General features: G+C 32.7%; 1 protein-coding gene across 1 annotated transcript in view; it reads right to left on the minus strand.

The window, feature by feature from the left end:
* The window catches only part of LOC145278056 (uncharacterized), a 41663-nt gene that overhangs the window by 18995 nt on the left and 4005 nt on the right, over positions 1–18663 (minus strand). Inside the window, exons 2-6 of the mRNA XM_080130300.1 lie at positions 13916–14001; positions 11010–11122; positions 8939–9122; positions 8734–8838; positions 6436–6512 (exon numbers count right to left, since the gene is read on the minus strand). Coding sequence (XP_079986426.1) covers positions 6436–6512; positions 8734–8838; positions 8939–9122; positions 11010–11122; positions 13916–14001 — 565 coding nt within the window. The remainder of the gene's footprint in view (positions 1–6435; positions 6513–8733; positions 8839–8938; positions 9123–11009; positions 11123–13915; positions 14002–18663) is intronic.

Consider the following 18663-nt stretch of genomic DNA (forward strand, 5'->3'; position numbering starts at 1 on the left):
AAAACATTGTATAAAAAGTACCAGTAGAAAAATAGTTTTTTCTTAAAAGCAAGCAGAAATTTTGGAAAATCAATAATAAAATAGATGTTTAAAATTTAAAAGAATTACAGCTAATATCCAATTCCGAGCACTATGTCTGAAGTTATTCAAAATGCTATTCATTATTGTTATAAAACAATATCTGAAACAACATCAAACCCTTTGTGTGCGCAAAGAACTGGTGCCTTGGATTCAATCTGCTTTAATTCTAAGTTGATTTTTTTATTTTATATACATACTAGTGGGGCGGGGGGGTACCCGGCGTTGCCCGGGTGTTTGGAGGTGTGCGTGGTTTTAGGTAAATCATAACACCCGGGGTGTTTGAGTCGGGGGGTTAAGATAAAAAAATAAAAAGTTTTGGTAGGTAAGTATGAAGGATCGAACCCGAACTCTTGAGTCGAAGTTGGAAATTAAAATGTGAAATCAAAAAAAAAAAAAAACGTGCGACATTAACCACTGGGCCACCACGAAATAGTAACGATAACATGTTTGAATTTATTTAAGTATTAAAACTTGGCAGGTGCCCATACTTAATGAGGTCAACTTTGACTGCGGAGCAGTATTTTATTTACTGCGAGGCAGGATTTATTATTTTTTTTTTTTGTTTTCCAAGATGTTGTGGGGAAAAAACAGCTCCCCATAAAAAGGGGATTGAATAGCAATTGTCTGATTCAAGGAGAAACTCTATATTGATCAAAGCTGATTGCTTTCGGACGTTTCCGGTGATCACGACCGGAAAAATGCCGCCAGAATTAGTTTTTCTTTTATTATACGAAAAAGCTTAATGCACACGCGGCAATAGAAAAATGTTGAATATTTATCTTTTCAAAGTCGAGCAAATTAAATAGACAGGCGACCCCCTGTTGTTAACTCGTAGATTTTTTAAAGTTTGAAGAAGTGAGTCGACCGATCGCTTCTCAGAAAAAAGCCTTTCTCGAACATACACAAAAAGCGAACATACATACATTTTCGTTTTTATATATATATATATATATATATATATATATACTAGTGGGGATACTTGGCGTTGCCTGGGTGTTTGGAGGTGTGTATGTAGGAGAAGGTGACCCTGTTTTAATATTATAAAAAAAAAAAACACAATGTTAAAAATAAATTGGAAAATTCAAAACAAAACAAAACAGCGAACAAATGTAAAAAAAAAAAAAAAAAAAAAAAAAAAAAAAAAAAAAAAGGTGTAAAAGACAAGAAAAAGTTTAGATAGAAAGACAGACTCGAACCCGAAGCATCGAGGCTAAGGCGGAAAAAAAAATGCCCGACACGTTACCCCTACGCCAAAGAGACATATACTTAATAACGGATAAAATTAAACCTTTAAAAACACTTACAGGTGGTTTAAACTAACATCAACGTTTTCTAGGTCAAACATGACATCCTTGTCGTAGTAGGAGGAGAGAAAATGAAGGAACAATTTTTTTGTAGAAAAGGGCCCAGTGAAGGAATTAATGTTTTTGGCCAATTTTTCAATATTTTTCGTCCAAGATGTCGGGCTTCAAAATGATACCAATCTCGTGAAAATCTGTCGCCTCTGTCGAAAGTTTTTGCGAGACATACAAACATTTTCGCTTTTATATATATATATATATATATATATATATATATATATACATACATACATACACACACACACACACACACAAACAAGGGTACCAGGCATTGTCTAGAGCATGGGTCTTCAAAGTTTTTGAACTGGAGGCCATATTGCAGAATTTGTAAGCGCTACGTGAGTCTAAATATTTACTTAAAAAAAAATAACTTGGATGTGTTTTCTATTCATTCATTTTGCTGAAAAAAAAAAAAAAAAAAAAAAAAAAAACACCATATTATTTTCACACATTTCCTTTTTTTTTTTTTTTTTTTCAATTATTTAATTATTCCTGAATATTTTTATTATATGGAAAAATGCGCGCATGAAAAGTAATATTCTTAAGATTTTATTAAACCTGGAAAAGTAAAGGACAAGAAATTCAACCTGGAAAAGTAAAGAACAAGATATTCTAGTAAAGTAAAAAATAAGAATTTTTTAGACTTAAAATATTGCTGCTAAAAATAAAATTTGAATATTGATAAATATTTTATGTATTATTTGCATATGTTGTTGTTTATTGTTGAGTTAGAAAGGGTGTCAGTCGCTGGATTGAACCTATTTCCCCCCTATTATTTGCATATATTTATGTAGTGAAAATTGTTTGAATAAAATTAATTCGTTAGTTAGTTAGTTAGTTAGTAGATGGAATTAATAATTTTATAATTTACATAAAAATTAATAATTTTATTATATCGTAATTAGGATCATTTAATTCTTTCTAACTCAACAATAAACAACAACATATGCAAATAATAAATAAAATATTTATCAATATTCAAATTTTATTTTTAGCTGCAATATTTTAAGTCTAAAAAATTCTTTTTTACTTTACTAGAATATCTTGTTCTGTACTTTTCCAGGTTGAATTTCTTGTCCTTTACTTTTCCAGGTTTAATAAAATCTTAAGAATATTACTTTTCATGCACGCATTTTTCCATATAATCCATGATTTTTCCAGGCATTGCTATTGTATTAATATATAAATTTGTAATATTTATTAATGATTGCCCAAAAAAATTAGCTCTCAAACACACATTTATGCAATATTTATCATTCAATCACAGTAGTTCCGAGCCAGGGTCTCTACCGAGACTGCGGTTCATGAATTCGTGATCTGTATAGAGCATAAACTAACAAAAAAGAAGATGGCACGCGGTGTCTTTTTAGATATCGTTGGAGCTTTTGACAACATACCCTTCAGTAGTATGTTCAAGTCGCTACGAGAACTCAATGTGCCACCAGTACTCATCCGATGGATTGAGTATATGGTGAGGCACAGAACAGTTCAAGTAGAACTACTGAGGGCAACTGTTAAAAGGGAAGTAGTTAAATGAAACCCCCAAAGTGGGATTTTATCATCTTTACTATGGAACTGTATGCTGAATCCTCTTTTAAAGGAGTTTAAAAATAGGAATATTTATGCCCAGGCTGATGCTGATGACATCGCAGTGCTGGTCGCGGGTTCAAAAGCATCATTGGTCAGACGCATTGCCAAAACGGGACTACATTTTTCATCAAATGTGATAACGAAAAATTTGAGTTCATTCAAAGAATATGTATATCATAGAATTCACTAATATTTTTAATCGATAAATTCACCATTTTTTGCTATAAAATCATAAGGAGAGTTAAAAAAAAATTAGTTATTAAAAAAAAGTTCGGTTTTTTAATTATAAAAAAAAAACGATACATGGGATTGAACCTAAAATCTTTCCACCAACCCCCGGTACTCTAACCGTTACGTTAACATGTCATATTGGCAAAATCGCAGTAAAAAATATTTATATACAAAAAAAGTTATGCAAAATAAAAAAAAGCGTTAGTCACTTATGTACTTACTCTCCTGTTTGTGAACCCACATATTTTGTTGTAACTTTTTTTTCTACTGAACCAATTTTCGAAATTTTTTTTTCAAAATGTAGCTAATGAGGTGTTCTATCCAACTATATAACCTGTTTAAAATTTGGTTGCGAACGGAATTAGTGGTGGGGGTTTGAATGTGTCTCGATTCATTCAATTTCGGACATAAGCATATATTCAACCACTACCGTGGTTGAATGATATCTATAATATAAATCTCACCTGTCTGTTTAAATGTATGTATGTATGTCAACCTAAAACTTTTGACAGAGGTGACGGATTTTCACGAGATCGGTATCGTTTTGATGCTTGACCCTTCGGACGACAAATATCGAAAAATTAGCTAAAAACATTAATTCCTTCACCCTCAACTGGGCACTTTTGTACAAGGAGGGGTCACTTTTTTCGCCGATATTTTCTAAAATCATCCCCCTCTTTACGATTGACTAGCTTTTTTTTTTTTTTTTTTTTTTACAGTGATCACCACTTATCAAGGCCCAGAAGCCACTCAGGGATAAGGGTTATTGCAAGTACATTACGTTAGTGTGGAGAAACATTAAACCTTCGCCACTTCCGGTTTGGCGATGGACGCAACAGCAAAAACGTAACATTATTTTTTTTTTCACCTTCTTTTCCTCCTTTGCAGTACGGGTTTGAGCCTGCCTGCATACTACCACTTTTTTAAAATTTTTATTTTGCTTAACACATATCTCCGAACACCTAGGCTAGTTTTACATAAGAGCTCTGTAGGTTGAATTGATGACTTTGGCAGGCTGGATATGGCTTGCAGGCCATAGTTTGGAAATCCCTGGTCTAGAGCAAAAGTTTAATATATTTCTCTTAAAACCTCTCGCTTTCTCTATCATTCTCGCCCCCCCCCCAACCTCTCTCTCCTCTCAGACCCCATTTTCTTCTCAGCCTATTCCATTCTTCTATAGCTGGACGCATGCACAAACTTCTTTATATAATAGATCCTTCGAGGAACAAATTAACATTTTCTTTCCAAATTAATAAATAAAATGGCTGAAAATACGTCCCTCATCACCAACATATCCCCCCAAAAAAACCTAATTCAGTTGACCTCTAGAGAATTAATATTTTTTTTTTTAATTTTAGATATTATTCATCCAGGGTAACGTTCATCAAAAATATACTAACTTTGTGATTCATTGTTTTTTTTTACTTTTAGCTGGACAAAAGAAACACACAGACAAGTGTCCTTTATATGATAGAAGATATATATATATATTTTAACAAAAAAAGAAAAAAACTCTCAAAATCAAAACAGAAGCAGCAGATTTTAAACAACTGTTTTGATATTCTATCGCAACATCAATCTATCTATATATCTATAAAAATGAATGTGTCTGTGTGTCTGTCTGTGTCTGTGTGTACATTTCCCTACACAGTAACTCTGTCAATTTTTCGTCTACAGACTCGAAATTTGATTTACAGCGTACTGAGATTTGGGAAAATCGATGTGATTGGGTTTCGGCCAGAAATTTGGCTGTTAAGAGGTCAAAGTTCAATAAATTGACCTTTGAGAACTCTACCAAACTCCTCTGACAATTTTGGGTCTAAACACTTGAAATTTTAGATATAAGTTCCTTGGGCATGGATCTAACTTAATAACTTGATTTGAGGCCAAAACAATAAATTTTAAGGGGGTCATAATAGGGGTCAAAGTTAAATAAATTGACCGTTTTTTTGTGTTTTTTTTTTGGCTCAGCATACACCTCCAAACACCCGGGCATCCATGCTAGTATATCTAGAAAAGTGAAAATGTCTGTATGTGTGCGTGTCTGTCTGTCCGTGTACATTTCCCTACCAAATAACTGTCAATTTTCAGTCTACAGACTCAAAATTTGACATACGGGGTACTGAGATTTGGGAAAATCTTTTAAATCTGGTTTCGGCCAGAAATTTTGTCAAGGGGTCAAAATTCAAAGATTTGACCTTTGAAAACTCTACCAAACTCCTATCAATTTTGGGTCTAAACACTTAAAATTTTAGATATAGGTTACTTGAACATGGATCTAACTTTATAATTTGATTTGAGCTCAAAACAATAAATGCTAAGGGGTCATAATTGGGGCCAAAGTTTTAAAAAATTGACCTCTGTGATCTCTATGAAATTACTCAGCCAATTTTTGGTCTAAACATTTGAAATTTTACATAAAGTGTATTCATACATAGGGCAAGCTTTATAATCTGTTTTTGACTGAAAAGCTGGTAACCAAGGGGTCAAAGTTCACAAGATTTGACCATTGCAATCTGTAGCAAACTATTAGGCCAATTTTGGGTCTAAACATTTGAAATTTTACATAAAGGGTATTCAGACATGCAACAAGCTTTTTAATCAGTTTTTGGGGTGAAAATTTGGCTGCCAAGAGGTCAGAGTTGAAAAATTTGACCTTTACAGGCTCTACAAAATTCCTCTGCCAATTTTGGGTCTAAACACTTGAAATTTTAGATGTAGGTTACTTGGACATGGGTCAAACATTTTAATTTGATTTGAGCTCAAAACAATAAATGTTAAGGGGTCAAAATTGTTTGAAAAACACTGAAACTAAAATAAAGACTCAGCTGCTTCTCTTTCTATTATGTTGAATCAGTTTGTGTATAAATGTTCAACATGGAACATGATTGAGGATGTCGAGAGAGAGAGAGAAAACAGTTTTAAAAGATATCATATACAATTTTCTTTTAATTTTTTTCTTAACTAATGCCCCAAGTGACACTAACAGAATGCAATAAGTCCAATCAGATTTGAATTTTGTTGGGTTAAATAATTCACATTAACATTCATCAGCTCGTTCCTACTACCATCCTCGAATGGTCTTATAAACAACTGTAGAAAAGATTTTTATTTTTTTAAAGAACACATGCATTCTGTTAATTGCAATAAAACAGGAAAAGGACAATTTTACCTTTGTATGTGTGGAGATTCTCGGGCCAGATTTGCGAGGGCAAAGGAAGCAGACTGAATGACAGAAGGCACAGGTGACTGTACAAAAAAAATTGAAAAGAAAATGATTATGTTTACTAAAAAAGTTAATATTCATTTTTCAAGTAGTTCATAACTAAAATAAATTGTAAAATTTCAAAGAATATTTTTTTTTTCAATTATAATTGAATTTATAATTCATAAAAAGGAAACATAACTGAAATAAATGGTAAAGTTTTACATAATTTAAAAAAATTATAATTGAATAAACAAATGCAAAAAAAAAGAAAAAGAAAAGAAAACTGAGTTTATAACCAATCTTCTGATCAATTCATAAATATCAATTTTTACATGATAAACAAAGGGAATGGAAAATTTTTGTTTTAAATAAAAGCATTTTTGTTTCGTTTAAAGAGAGTAAATAATTAGAAAGTTTGGTGAAAATTTTATCATTTTCTTAAGCCAAAATTAAAAAAGCGTCTAAACACTTTAAAAAATTTCATTTGCTTTTCTATAGCAAACATATGTACGTACATCAGTGATGTTGATTGCTTTTTAATGTCTTTGTCCCTGCAACACATAAATTTGATTTTAACAAGTCCCTGGAAAATTTTATGAGTCCCCAAGTAATTAATGTTAACATTTGCACTATGAAGAAAAAAAAAAGTGAAACTTAAAAATCTAATAAAGAAAATTATTCTTGTATTTTTTTATGTCTTCTCCTACATAACTTAAATAATAGTATAAAATGTGAATTATACATTTCAAAGAACGATTGACCCCAAGATGTTGTTATAGATGTTCTGTTAAGAATGAAATTCAAGGTTTTATGTAGAACCAAGAAATGTATTTCCTTGATCTGCGTAACAAAATTAAATTCTTACAAAGAAAATGGTGAATAGGTCGGATCGTCTGTTTTTATACAAGGTGTCTTCAATAAGTTCCCAGACATTTTTGTACAGACATTTAAAATTGTCATAGACTCTTGAAAATTCAGTATGTTATTGCTATGCACCTTATGAGATTACTGACAAATTTTTATGATTTCAGGTTCAAATGAAGATCTACAGTAGAAATTGGAATACACTCTACTAAAGCCTGATTGTCACAGTTGGTGAATTTCAAAAATGAAATCTGAACGCGAGGACACTTCAGAAGAACGATATGCAAAATTCAATTTTATGGAATGCTTCAGACTGCTTTTAGACCATCTTGTATGAATCAAGCAGTTTTTAAGTGGCATAAGAGATTTAAGGAAGGTAAGGAGTCTGCGAGGGATGATGAGAGGTGTAAGAGGAGTAAGGAAATCAGGACACTAGATTTGATAAGCCAAATGAAGAATTTCATGGATAAGGACCATCATGTGTCGATAGAGACAATAAGTGCACAGTTTGATGGCAGTGTGGGAACTGCACACACAATTATTCACAAGAAACTGAAGATGCGGAAAATTTGTGGAAAGTTTGTCTCAAGAATAATTAAAACTGTTTAATTGCTAAAAATCTAAAATTTGATTTTGTTAATTCAAAGAAAATACTCAAGATGTGCATCAACCTTTTCAGATCAGGTTTGAACATACATTAAGATTTGCATAAAACGATAATTCTGAAAACAAAATTTATGGGTTAGTTATTCTCAGAACTGATTAAAAAAAAGGAAAACTTTGGGTTTACTTTCGCCAGCCTCATAACTTTCACTTTCCTTATTTTGTTCTCATTTCATTAATGATGTTTCTGACAAAGGGGGAAGAATTGCTGTTTTCTGGAGTGTGATCTATCAGTCTAATAATTATTGTTGACTAGTTTTTGACCTTGAAATAATTTTTTTTTTTTTTTGCTCCTTACTACAAATGCCTTCATGCCTTGTCTGTAGTTACTTAAAAAAAATAGTAAGATGTTTCACGTAAAAAGGAAACTAAAAGTATCGAATATGGTTTTCAGCCCTAATATGTATCCAGGAGTTGGAGGTGTTATTTTTTAATAAACCTGGAGCTGAATTCAACAGGAGCTTAGTTTTATTGTTCACAACACTGTCAGCAAATTGATAATGGTATAGTGTATGCATGAAACCAACAGTGAACAAGGGTTAATACAAATTTATATATATATATATATATATATATCTATATATATAGACACATGACTTTTAAAACCTTTAAATAATATAGCTAATAACCCGTTCTGGGTCAAGCTTAACTGAAATCCAAACAGCAGTTTCTGAATAGAGTATACTGCGGACATTTATATGCAAAAAGGCACAGATTAAAAATGCAAATATTTACCTGTAGTAGGTTGATTAATGGAGAAACTGCTCCTTGAGAATGAAGCAAATCCTGGCATTGTTTGCTATCACCAGCCAGGTTACCAATAGCCCAGGCAGACTGATCCTGCAGAGGGAAATAAAAGATCAATGGTATTAGAAACTAAAATCACAAAATGTTGAAAACTTAAGAAAAGATGGTGCAATGAGGTTACGAAGTGTGTTACCTGTAAAAGATGGTTACTGGAACTGAGATATGTGATGAGGTAGGGGGCAGCTGCCTTGGCTACAGCAGTTGTGTGGTGATGCATACCGGCCGAGATGTTAGTGAGACACCAGGCAGCCTCCAGCTGGACATCAGAACAAGGGCCGGTAAACAGCTGGACAAGGCAAGGCAACACATTGTCAATGCTGACAAAAAAAAAAAGTCAAAATTTTTTTAAGATTCAACTCTAAATAAAATACTCCATATTTGTTACATTAAAATATTATCGTCCTTACATATTTTTTTCTTTAACCAAAAACTACTAGAGATTTAAAAAATTACTGTAGAACAAGGTTCTCTTCAAATAATTAGTTACGAAAACAAACACACACATGGAAATTCTATTTAACTTTTAGGTACATGGTGAAAGAAATGAAAATTATTTACAGTTTGATGCTAGATGGGTTTTTGCTGTGAATTCTCTTACAGGGGGGAACCAGAGATTGAAGCCTAGTCGAATCCCTATGATGCAAATAATAATGAGTAGACAAATAATAGCAACGTCTCTCCTGTGAGAAATAGACTACTATATCTTAAATCACTTTTGGTAACAAATCTTTTTATGCAAATATTAATTTCCTGTATACAATGGTTACAAACTATGTGTTAACTAAAATTGTAAGCACGTCTAATATTTCAAAAGACATTATGCATATTAGTTACGATACTAACTTCCGCATCAGATGGTATTTATCCTGAGCGGTTTGAGTAGGCTTCCTCCTTTAAGGATGCCGACTCAATCTGCTCAGGATAAATGTCAAATGATGAGGAAGATAGTAAGGGGAATATTAAATTCACAAATGATTCCCAGTTGTTTAAATCTTAACAGTAAATTTAGAATTTTTCTCAAGAAATCATCAAATGCAGTCATCTTGACGGCCAATGAAAATTTCCTATGAAACTGTATAATTATGTGTAGAGAATGAAGGTTGGATTATACTCAGCTAACGAATTTTCTTATTTCCAGTGTAGGGCTACCGGAAGTGGTGATAAGGCAAATCAGTTCCTTCACTTTTATTCACCTTCAGTATTTCTATTGTGAAGTGATTTATGTAAATAAAATATAAGAAAAGGACATTACTGAAAAATATATAATAAAAATTAACAAAATTATACAAATAAAATTAACACAATTAGTCTTTATTTGCATTTTTAATAACAAAATTAAAAAAAAATTTTTTTATTTTATTTGAAATTTTATAAGAAATGTGTTTATGAAATCATTGTTTTAATTTTGAAAATAAAAGTTTATTTGAATTTATACAATAAATATATGCTTATGAAACTATAAAAATAAAATTATTGAAATCAAAATAAAATTTCAAACATCATAAAAAAAAAACTATCCAATACATAATATTCCCAAATTAGTTTTAAAAGATTTTTAAGTGTTTTCAGTAATTCTCTAAAAAAAATAAAAAAGGCAGCAAAAAGTGTTTTCACAATTAAAAAATAAAATAAAATAAAACTATTTTCAATAATTTTTAATTAATATAAGACCAAAAAAAACTTTTCAATGATTATTAAATAAAAAAGAACAATAAAAAAATAATAGTAAAAAAAAAAGTATATGCATAGGGGAGGTATAAGCATGAGAGAAAAAAGCAGAGGAATTGATTTGCCTTGTCACCGTTTCTGGTAGCAGTCTCGCCGGAAGTTAGGAAGTTTTCCTGCAACTGTTGCAGGGAGGTGTCGACATCCTGACATACAGCACCTCATATTCTCAAATGGTCATCCATCTGGCACTGACCAGGCTCAACATTGCTTAACTTCAGTGATCAAATGAGAACTGGTATGTCAACAATGCCATAAGCACTAAATTTTTCCATCGTTAAAAAATGTTCAAAAGCATTTATAAAAGGAATCCATTTAATTATAGAATGGTCACCTATTTTCAAAATACCATTAACTTTGAAATTTCATAATCCTATATTGTAGAAAACTAGAAAATTTTGACCTTGCTAAAATCTTTTTTTAATCAAATAAAAATATTTTTAATAAAATCACTGTTGCATGTAATCAAATTTGCTTACCTAAAGAATGCATCTATATACAAAGATCCCTGGGAGAATGCTCTTCTGAGAAGCTGAAGTTTCTCTATACAATTGTCACAGCCTTTTATTAAACTTTGAGCAGCTTCAACAACCTGGATAAAATTAAAAAAAATACTGTTTACTTTCTTGAAACAGGAATAAATATAATTATTTCATTCCATATAAGTAATACAGTGTTAAAATAAAAAGAAAAGGATCAATTAGGTTTCAAAGACTCTGGTAAAAATAAATCTTTCTATATTAAAAATCAGATGTTTATTCAGATTAGCACTTATAGCAATAAACAAAAATGAAGAAAAACTTTTATTTTGTACCTACTTGTCATGGAATGAAGATTTTATATTCCAAAAATCACAAAAATTGATCAAGTAGATTTTTTTTTTTTTTATTTACGATTACGAAAAACAAATTTGTTGTCCCCTCCCCTATAAGTGATATGTATATCTAGATGATAAAGGGAGATAATCAGTAATTATTTTGACACTTTATGTGCATCTGAGTCATCTGCCCTTGTCAACTGATTAACTGGACACTTTTTCACCCTCATCAAAACAGAGTAAAATTTGATTTTCTTGAATAAAAAATTTTTTTTTTTAAATTAAAAAAAAACGATCAAATTACATGATTTTGAGAATTTTTCATCTTCGTCCCATGACTGATACATACATCATACAGACATTTCTGTATTTTCTTTAATTTTAAATGCCACCACAAATGACAATCTGAATAAGCAGTAAAAATTCATTTTGTAAGACCAAAAAGACTCAGCTTTATCTGTTTACAGTTTGTTTTTTTGTTTAATTTTTCTAAAACTCTTTTACATCCAAATAAGGCATATTGCTACTTTAAACTAAAGAAGTTACTATTGGGGATGGTGTCTAACAGGGGACTGTTGAGAGTTGAGCAGAGAGATGTCTGGTCAGATTACATTCAAACTTCTGTAAGTTAGTACAGTCAGAGAAGCAGGAAACAGGGAAGGAATTCCAAAGTCTCTCAGTCCAAGGGAAGAAATTATTAGAGTAGAAACTTTTCCAGCATTTAAGGATCGCAACAGTGAAAAAAGTGGGATTTTGCTGCTTGTCAGGTTAGTTTGGCTATGTATACATATGTATACATATGCCGAAAGTTAACCAGTGTAGACACAAAGTCATCTCTTTTGTTTTGCTTATTTTCTGGGGTCCTTGAAACGTAATTGATCAACAAAAAAAAATCACAGACTTTTACACATCAAATAATTTGCTTTATAGGAGGTGCCTTCAATAAATTTCCAGACTTTTTAGTATGGGCACTTTTATTGATAGTACATACATGAAACTCTAGTCCCTTTCAAAGTAATCTCCTCCAACTGCAATGCACTTGTTGTGCCGTGCCAACAACTTCTGGAAGGCCCCATGGAACTCCACTGGTGTGAGCATGTCAATGATCTTCATCACAGCATCTTTCATTTCCTCAATTGTCTCATAACGACAGATTCTGAGGAACTATCTTGATGCCCATCTTGATCAAATAGTCTGTGACAGGAATGGATCTTCTGAGTACCCTTGGGACAAATTTTGTGCAGATGTTCTGCATTTTCAGTTCCTCAAGAATAATTGTGTGTACAGTTCCCAAACTGGCATCAAACGGTGCACTTATTGTCTCTATAGACACATGATGGTCCTTATCCATGAAATTCTTTATTTGGCCAATCAACTATCATGTTCTAGCTTCTTTACTCCTCACACACCTCTTCTCTCACAGACTACCTGCCTTCTTTGAATCTCTTATGCCATTCAAAAACTCATGCTCAATTTATGCAGGATGGTCCAAAAGCAGTCTGAAGTATTTTATATATTTCTGTGGCATTTTTTTCCAAGTTTAAAACAGATTTTTATCATATATCATTCTTCTAACGTATTCTCACATCCAGATTACACTTTTAAAATTCACCAGCTGTGACAATCAGGCTTTAGTAGGATATATTTCAATTCCTGCTGTAGCTGTTCATTTGAACTTGAAATCATAAAAATTGGTCAATCATCTCATAAGATGTATAATGACATATTGAATTTTCAAAGTCTACAGCAATTTTTAATGTCTGTAGAAAAAAAAGTCTGGAAACTTATTGAAGGCACCTCATATGTCTTCACACATTTCTATAAGAATTTTTTCCAATCAGAATTAAGTGTTAACACAGTGTAAGAATATTCATACTGGTTGTTGAATGGATGCTATTGCATTATAGTTTATTACAAAAAAAAAAATGCATTTTAAGTAAAAACACTATGATTATGTGTCCAAATTAGTAAAAATTTCAAAAATTAAAAAAATGAATGAGTAAAAAAATAATTACAACAAAAAATAACATTTATTGAATAATGCAGTTTTAGCAGTTTCTTCTATTTCATATGACAAATTGACTTACCTCCTTTGTTTTCCCATCATTGTCACTATTCTAAATTAGAAAATGGCAGATCAGGAATACATGATAATAGACATGATTTCTTTTTTTTTTTTTTGTAAAAATAATTCTAGCAAATCTACTTGATTATTTTTAATTTTCATAAGTTTTATTAATTTCGACATAACACATCAGTAGGTAATAGCATCTTTATTTAAAACGCATGTTTTTTTTTATATCCGATCATAATGTACAAGCACCTTTGCATGTTCAAGATTTTGATGTTTTATGATTTAATGATGTATCAAATGAATCTTCTAAATTGAACAATAATGAAATATTTACTCCTCCCTAACATTCAATGGTTATTTGCATATTCACTTTTGAAATATGGCAAAGTTATCAAAGTTATACTAAAATAAAAGAAATTGATAATATATTCAAAATGTTCTCAAATCACAAAAAATCCATTGTTTTACAGCGGAGTAGAAAGATCCGAGCTTACCTCTTGTTCAGAGATCTCATTGCCTGGTTCATCATAGCGGAACCGCTTGGAATTTAGAATCCAGTCTCGTTTTTCTTTACGAAGGGCTGAAATGAAGGAGAAAAAAAAATTAAGTCTCAACTTCAAATTTAAATTACCATTAATATTAAATCTTTTAATCTTAAAAAAAAATATTTTTAATACTTATTTAGGCATTTATTTTAAGCAATAATACAATTTCAACTTTTAATTAAAAAAAAAAATATGTATGTATGCATGATAAAAGAATTACATTTTTGAAACCAATGAAATAATAGTCATTTTATAAAGTCATCAATGTTATAAATTAAAAAAAATATACAATAGAGCTTATAGTTTGTATTATTTGGATTGCTCAGACTACTATTCTCATCTGAGTTATTATTTTAACGTTTCAGTCAATGTATCTTTAGAATGTATGAATAAACATGTATCACTGTCACATTTTCAGAGTTAGATATTGTCTAACTATTGCAATGTTCCGAAGTTTTCTGTATTCCCTCAGTAGCTTAGTAACCTCTGTTTATTGCTAACGATTTTATGACCATGGCTTAATAAAGGATAAAAAAAGTTATTGGTGAATGGTAAAAAAGAAAAAATATGTTTGTGTTGAATAAAACATATTTCAACATAATATTAGGAAAATAAACAAATATTTTACTTGTCTGAAATTTATCACAAATATATTTCAGAGGTATCCTCCATCTTCAGTGAGTTGTTTCTTTGTTTTTTGTTTTTTTTCCTTTTATTAAAACAACATTTCTATATGAACTATCATTTTTTGATGTTTGTGTTGTTTTTTTTTCTAACCAACTGTAATATATAGAATTCAAATTGTGTGATATTCTTATAAAACGGAAAGAGTGTCAATGACCTCCCTAAACACATACTTAAATCATTCGTTGACATCTATGCTGATGACACGACCATCTACGGCAACACATCAAAGGCTGTAAATGACAAAGTTCTCTCTGATTCTCTCTCCTCTGATCTCGAGCGCGTGGTTCAGTGGGGGAAGATGTGGCTGGTTACCTTTAATGCATCCAAAACCAAACTCCTATCCTTACATCATCAACGCTCTGATCCCCAGCTGGCATCAATTGGGATGGATGGCTCTCGTCTGGGTGAGGCCCCGTGTTTTGACAAGCTTCTGGGTTTGACCTTGACTCCTGATCTGAAATGGAACACGTACATCAAGTCTGTTGCCAAGGTCGCTGGAAAGATGGTGGGATCCTTCTACCGCTCCAGAAGATATCTCACTACGGATGTAATTCTCTATCTATATAAAAGGCAAGTACGTCCAAGGATGGAATACTGTTGCCATATCTGGGCAGGAGCTGCTAAAAACAGCCTATCCTGCCTTGACAGAGTACAAAATAGACTTTGTGGCTTAGTGGGGGATGCCCTTTTCTCAACCCTGCAACCTCTCTCCCACAGAAGAGATGTTGCGAGCCTGTCCTTGTTTTATCGTTATTTCCATGGCAGATGCTCGTCTGAACTCCAATCTCTGGTCCCCCCTCGCCAATCTTTTTCAAAAAACCCCCGTCTAGCTGAATCCACTGTGAAAAATTTCCCCCACTCTATATCTGTGCCTAAATCAAAACGCAGATTCCATGAACAAAGCTTCTTTCTTAGAACTGCACGCCTGTGGAACTCTGTTCCGTCTGCCTGCTTCCCTCCGGACTACAACTTGGTTGTCTTGAAGTCCAATGTTAACAAATTCCTAATGAACCGCCCCCTTAAGTAAACATTTCAGCAAATCTCCTCACTAACGTAATGTACTTGCAATAACCCTTATCCCTGAGTGGCTTCCGGGCCTTGATAAGTGGTGATCACTGTGTAAAAAAAAAAAAAAATCTTTTCCATTTTTTTTCTTCTTTTTAATTACAACTCACCACACAGTTTATACAAGAAAAGTGAAAAATTCGAGGTTTTAAATTTTATTTTATTTAAATTTTATTGCTTATTCATTTTTTTTGATTCAGATACCCACATTATGAATGTAGACATCAGGACACAACTTTCAAAGGTGATTATTCTTTTCAAAAATGAAAATTTAATTTCGAAAGTTAAAAAAAATGTCAAGTTGTGTTAATGATTACAAAGCATCAGTTTAATAATGTTGCGACTTTGAAATGAAAAGGTTCTGAAGGAGCTGCTTTTTGACAAAAAGAGAATGTGCAGACTATAATCAGATGATCAGTTCTTCATGTGCTTTAGACTAGCTCGACAACGAATTACTTATATTTTCTCTACCGTTCTCCCGCAAATCAAGACTGTTCCCTAATCAACCATGTCTTTTGACACTTAGGTACTAACTCCCAGGTACATATATTTGGATATTTAACGTTCACCACAGTAGTTGGCTTGGTTTCTCAAGTTACACAGACACAGCTGGTAGCAATGCACATAACTTCTCTATACTGCATTCCCTAATGCCTAATACCAACAGTCACATTCCCAACCTATGACCCAAATCATAAGGACTAACAAGCCTCAAGTCTAAATCTATTCCTTATTACAATACCTAAGGATTGTGTGAGAAATGCTCATAGTCCACTTGGAATCGTTGATCACCTTACCTTAAGTTCTTGACTCAAAGCTGAGGAGCCTCTGCTTAAAATGACAAGATGCTTCAAAAAGACTGATTAGGAAGCTATCAGAGAACACATCAGAGATGCCTCTTTGATTAATATATTTTGTGTTTCTACTGAACAGTGTGCAAATGAAGAAACTGAATGATGCAAAGCAGGCATTGAAACACATGTCCTCACACAAAAGTACTATAGCAAGTCATACTCTTCCTAATGATTCACTCCAACTTGTGCAGGTGTCATTACACAAAGGCAGCATTCATTCCATCGATTTATCTGCCACAAGTCAAGTACAAATAGGCTTCTGCCTGCAAAGAGAAATTTGGGAGGGAGTGGTTTGAGAGGTCTAAAGTGGAGTCGGAGATGAACTACCAGGCAAGCAGGTCAGCTTTCTCTGTTACCATGCAAGGGCCTACATGGTTGTTGTATACTGGAGGAATTGTTGATTGATTCACCACATCATTATAGATTTTCAGAAATTGAAAGTTTTTAATTTCTGCAACTCAATACATTTTTTTTTTTACTCACGTTCCTCTATAACAAGGCATATCACCATTTTGACATAAAGGGGCTACCATTTGGGAACATGCCTAGGAAAGATTAACAAAATGTTGGTTTGCATTACATTTAAACTTGTGCGTATCAGTACAGTCAGGGAAGCAGGTAGTAGGAAGGAAATTCAAAATCTAGCTGTTTGAGGAAAGAAACTATTAGAGTAGAAAGCTTTCTGACATTTAGAGACCTCAACAGTGAAGGGGTGAGATTTTGTTTCTTAGTCATTTTGATATGACTTCTCTTGGTGGCGGCTATTTCATGCTTACAATTATTTCTAGGTTCCGCTAGTACTAATACATAATAGAATATAATAGGACTACAGTAAGAATTTTCAAATAAGTCAGATACTGAAATAATGTCCTTGTAATTCATTCAGTTTATTATTAAAATTTAAAGTTACTTGTACTTGCAATTGTATTCTTCTGAGTCAGATTGAGCCGACTTCTTTCCTAGCCTAATACCCATCAGCCTTGAACAAGGTTATAAGAGATAGTTAATCAGTCGCGATTCCATCATCGACCACTTGCTGACCTAAAAATTCCGACAAGCTTTTCCTGATGGGCGTCATCCATGTCCTTAACTGCCTACTAAAGTAAGGAGAAATTACATCGCAAGTTAATTTCTTTTCTGAGCGATAAGCTGTATGATATAACAATACAGATGGCGAAGGCTTCAGATTGAAGAAGAGTTGGTGGAGAACAGCAGTCATGAGGCTGTCATCATCAAAGACTTCCAACCATTCGCCCATGCATGGAGTATTGTTGCCACAACTGGGCTGGTGCATCTAGCACTAGTATCTCCCTCTTGGATAGGGTCCAAAAATGGATCTCTAATAGGTCCCAATTTGTCAACTAAGCTCCAACCCCTGTCCCATCACCACAATATTGCACCATTGTGCTTGGTTTACAAGTATTTTAATAGAATGTGCTCTGATGAACTAATTGCACTTGTGCCTCCTTGATGTACATATCTCTGACAAACCTGCTTAGCAGCAAAATTACACCCCTTCACTGTTGAGGTCACTAAATGCCAGACAGCTTTCTACTCTAATAGCTGCTTCCCTTGAACAGCTAGACTTTGGAATTCCCTTCCTGCTACCCTAACTGTACTGATATGCAGAAGTTTAACTGTAACATAAATCAGCATCTTAATCTTTCTTAGGCATTGTCCCAATTAGTTCAAGTGGCAATATGCCTTGTTTGGGGATGAAGGTGAGTAAAAAACAAAAAAAAAAAAACTTCTGATTGAAAACCCACATTGTGCTACAAAGTATTAGCATTGTTAATAAAAAAGTTTGAAGGTCGAAGATCACAGGAGGAGGGGAGAGCACCAAACAGAAGTTACGCAAAACACATGATTTCTAGATGAGATCCTCTTCCTTGCATTTATCCAGTGAAACCTAGTGATATCTATCTCATCTCTCTCACTCACACGCATGTAAAGTTTCTATTTATTTGAATAAATCTGTTTATAAACTAATGAACATATGTCAGTGGATGAAAAATCAACGGCTCTAGAATGATTATCATGGCAGCAATGAGACGATCAATGTGTGTGTGTGTGTATAGGATTTTATGCACT

Source organism: Euprymna scolopes, chromosome 1 (assembly GCF_053919585.1).
Source record: "Euprymna scolopes isolate OS-2025 chromosome 1, ASM5391958v1, whole genome shotgun sequence".
NCBI classification, from domain to species: Eukaryota; Metazoa; Mollusca; class Cephalopoda; order Sepiida; family Sepiolidae; genus Euprymna; species Euprymna scolopes.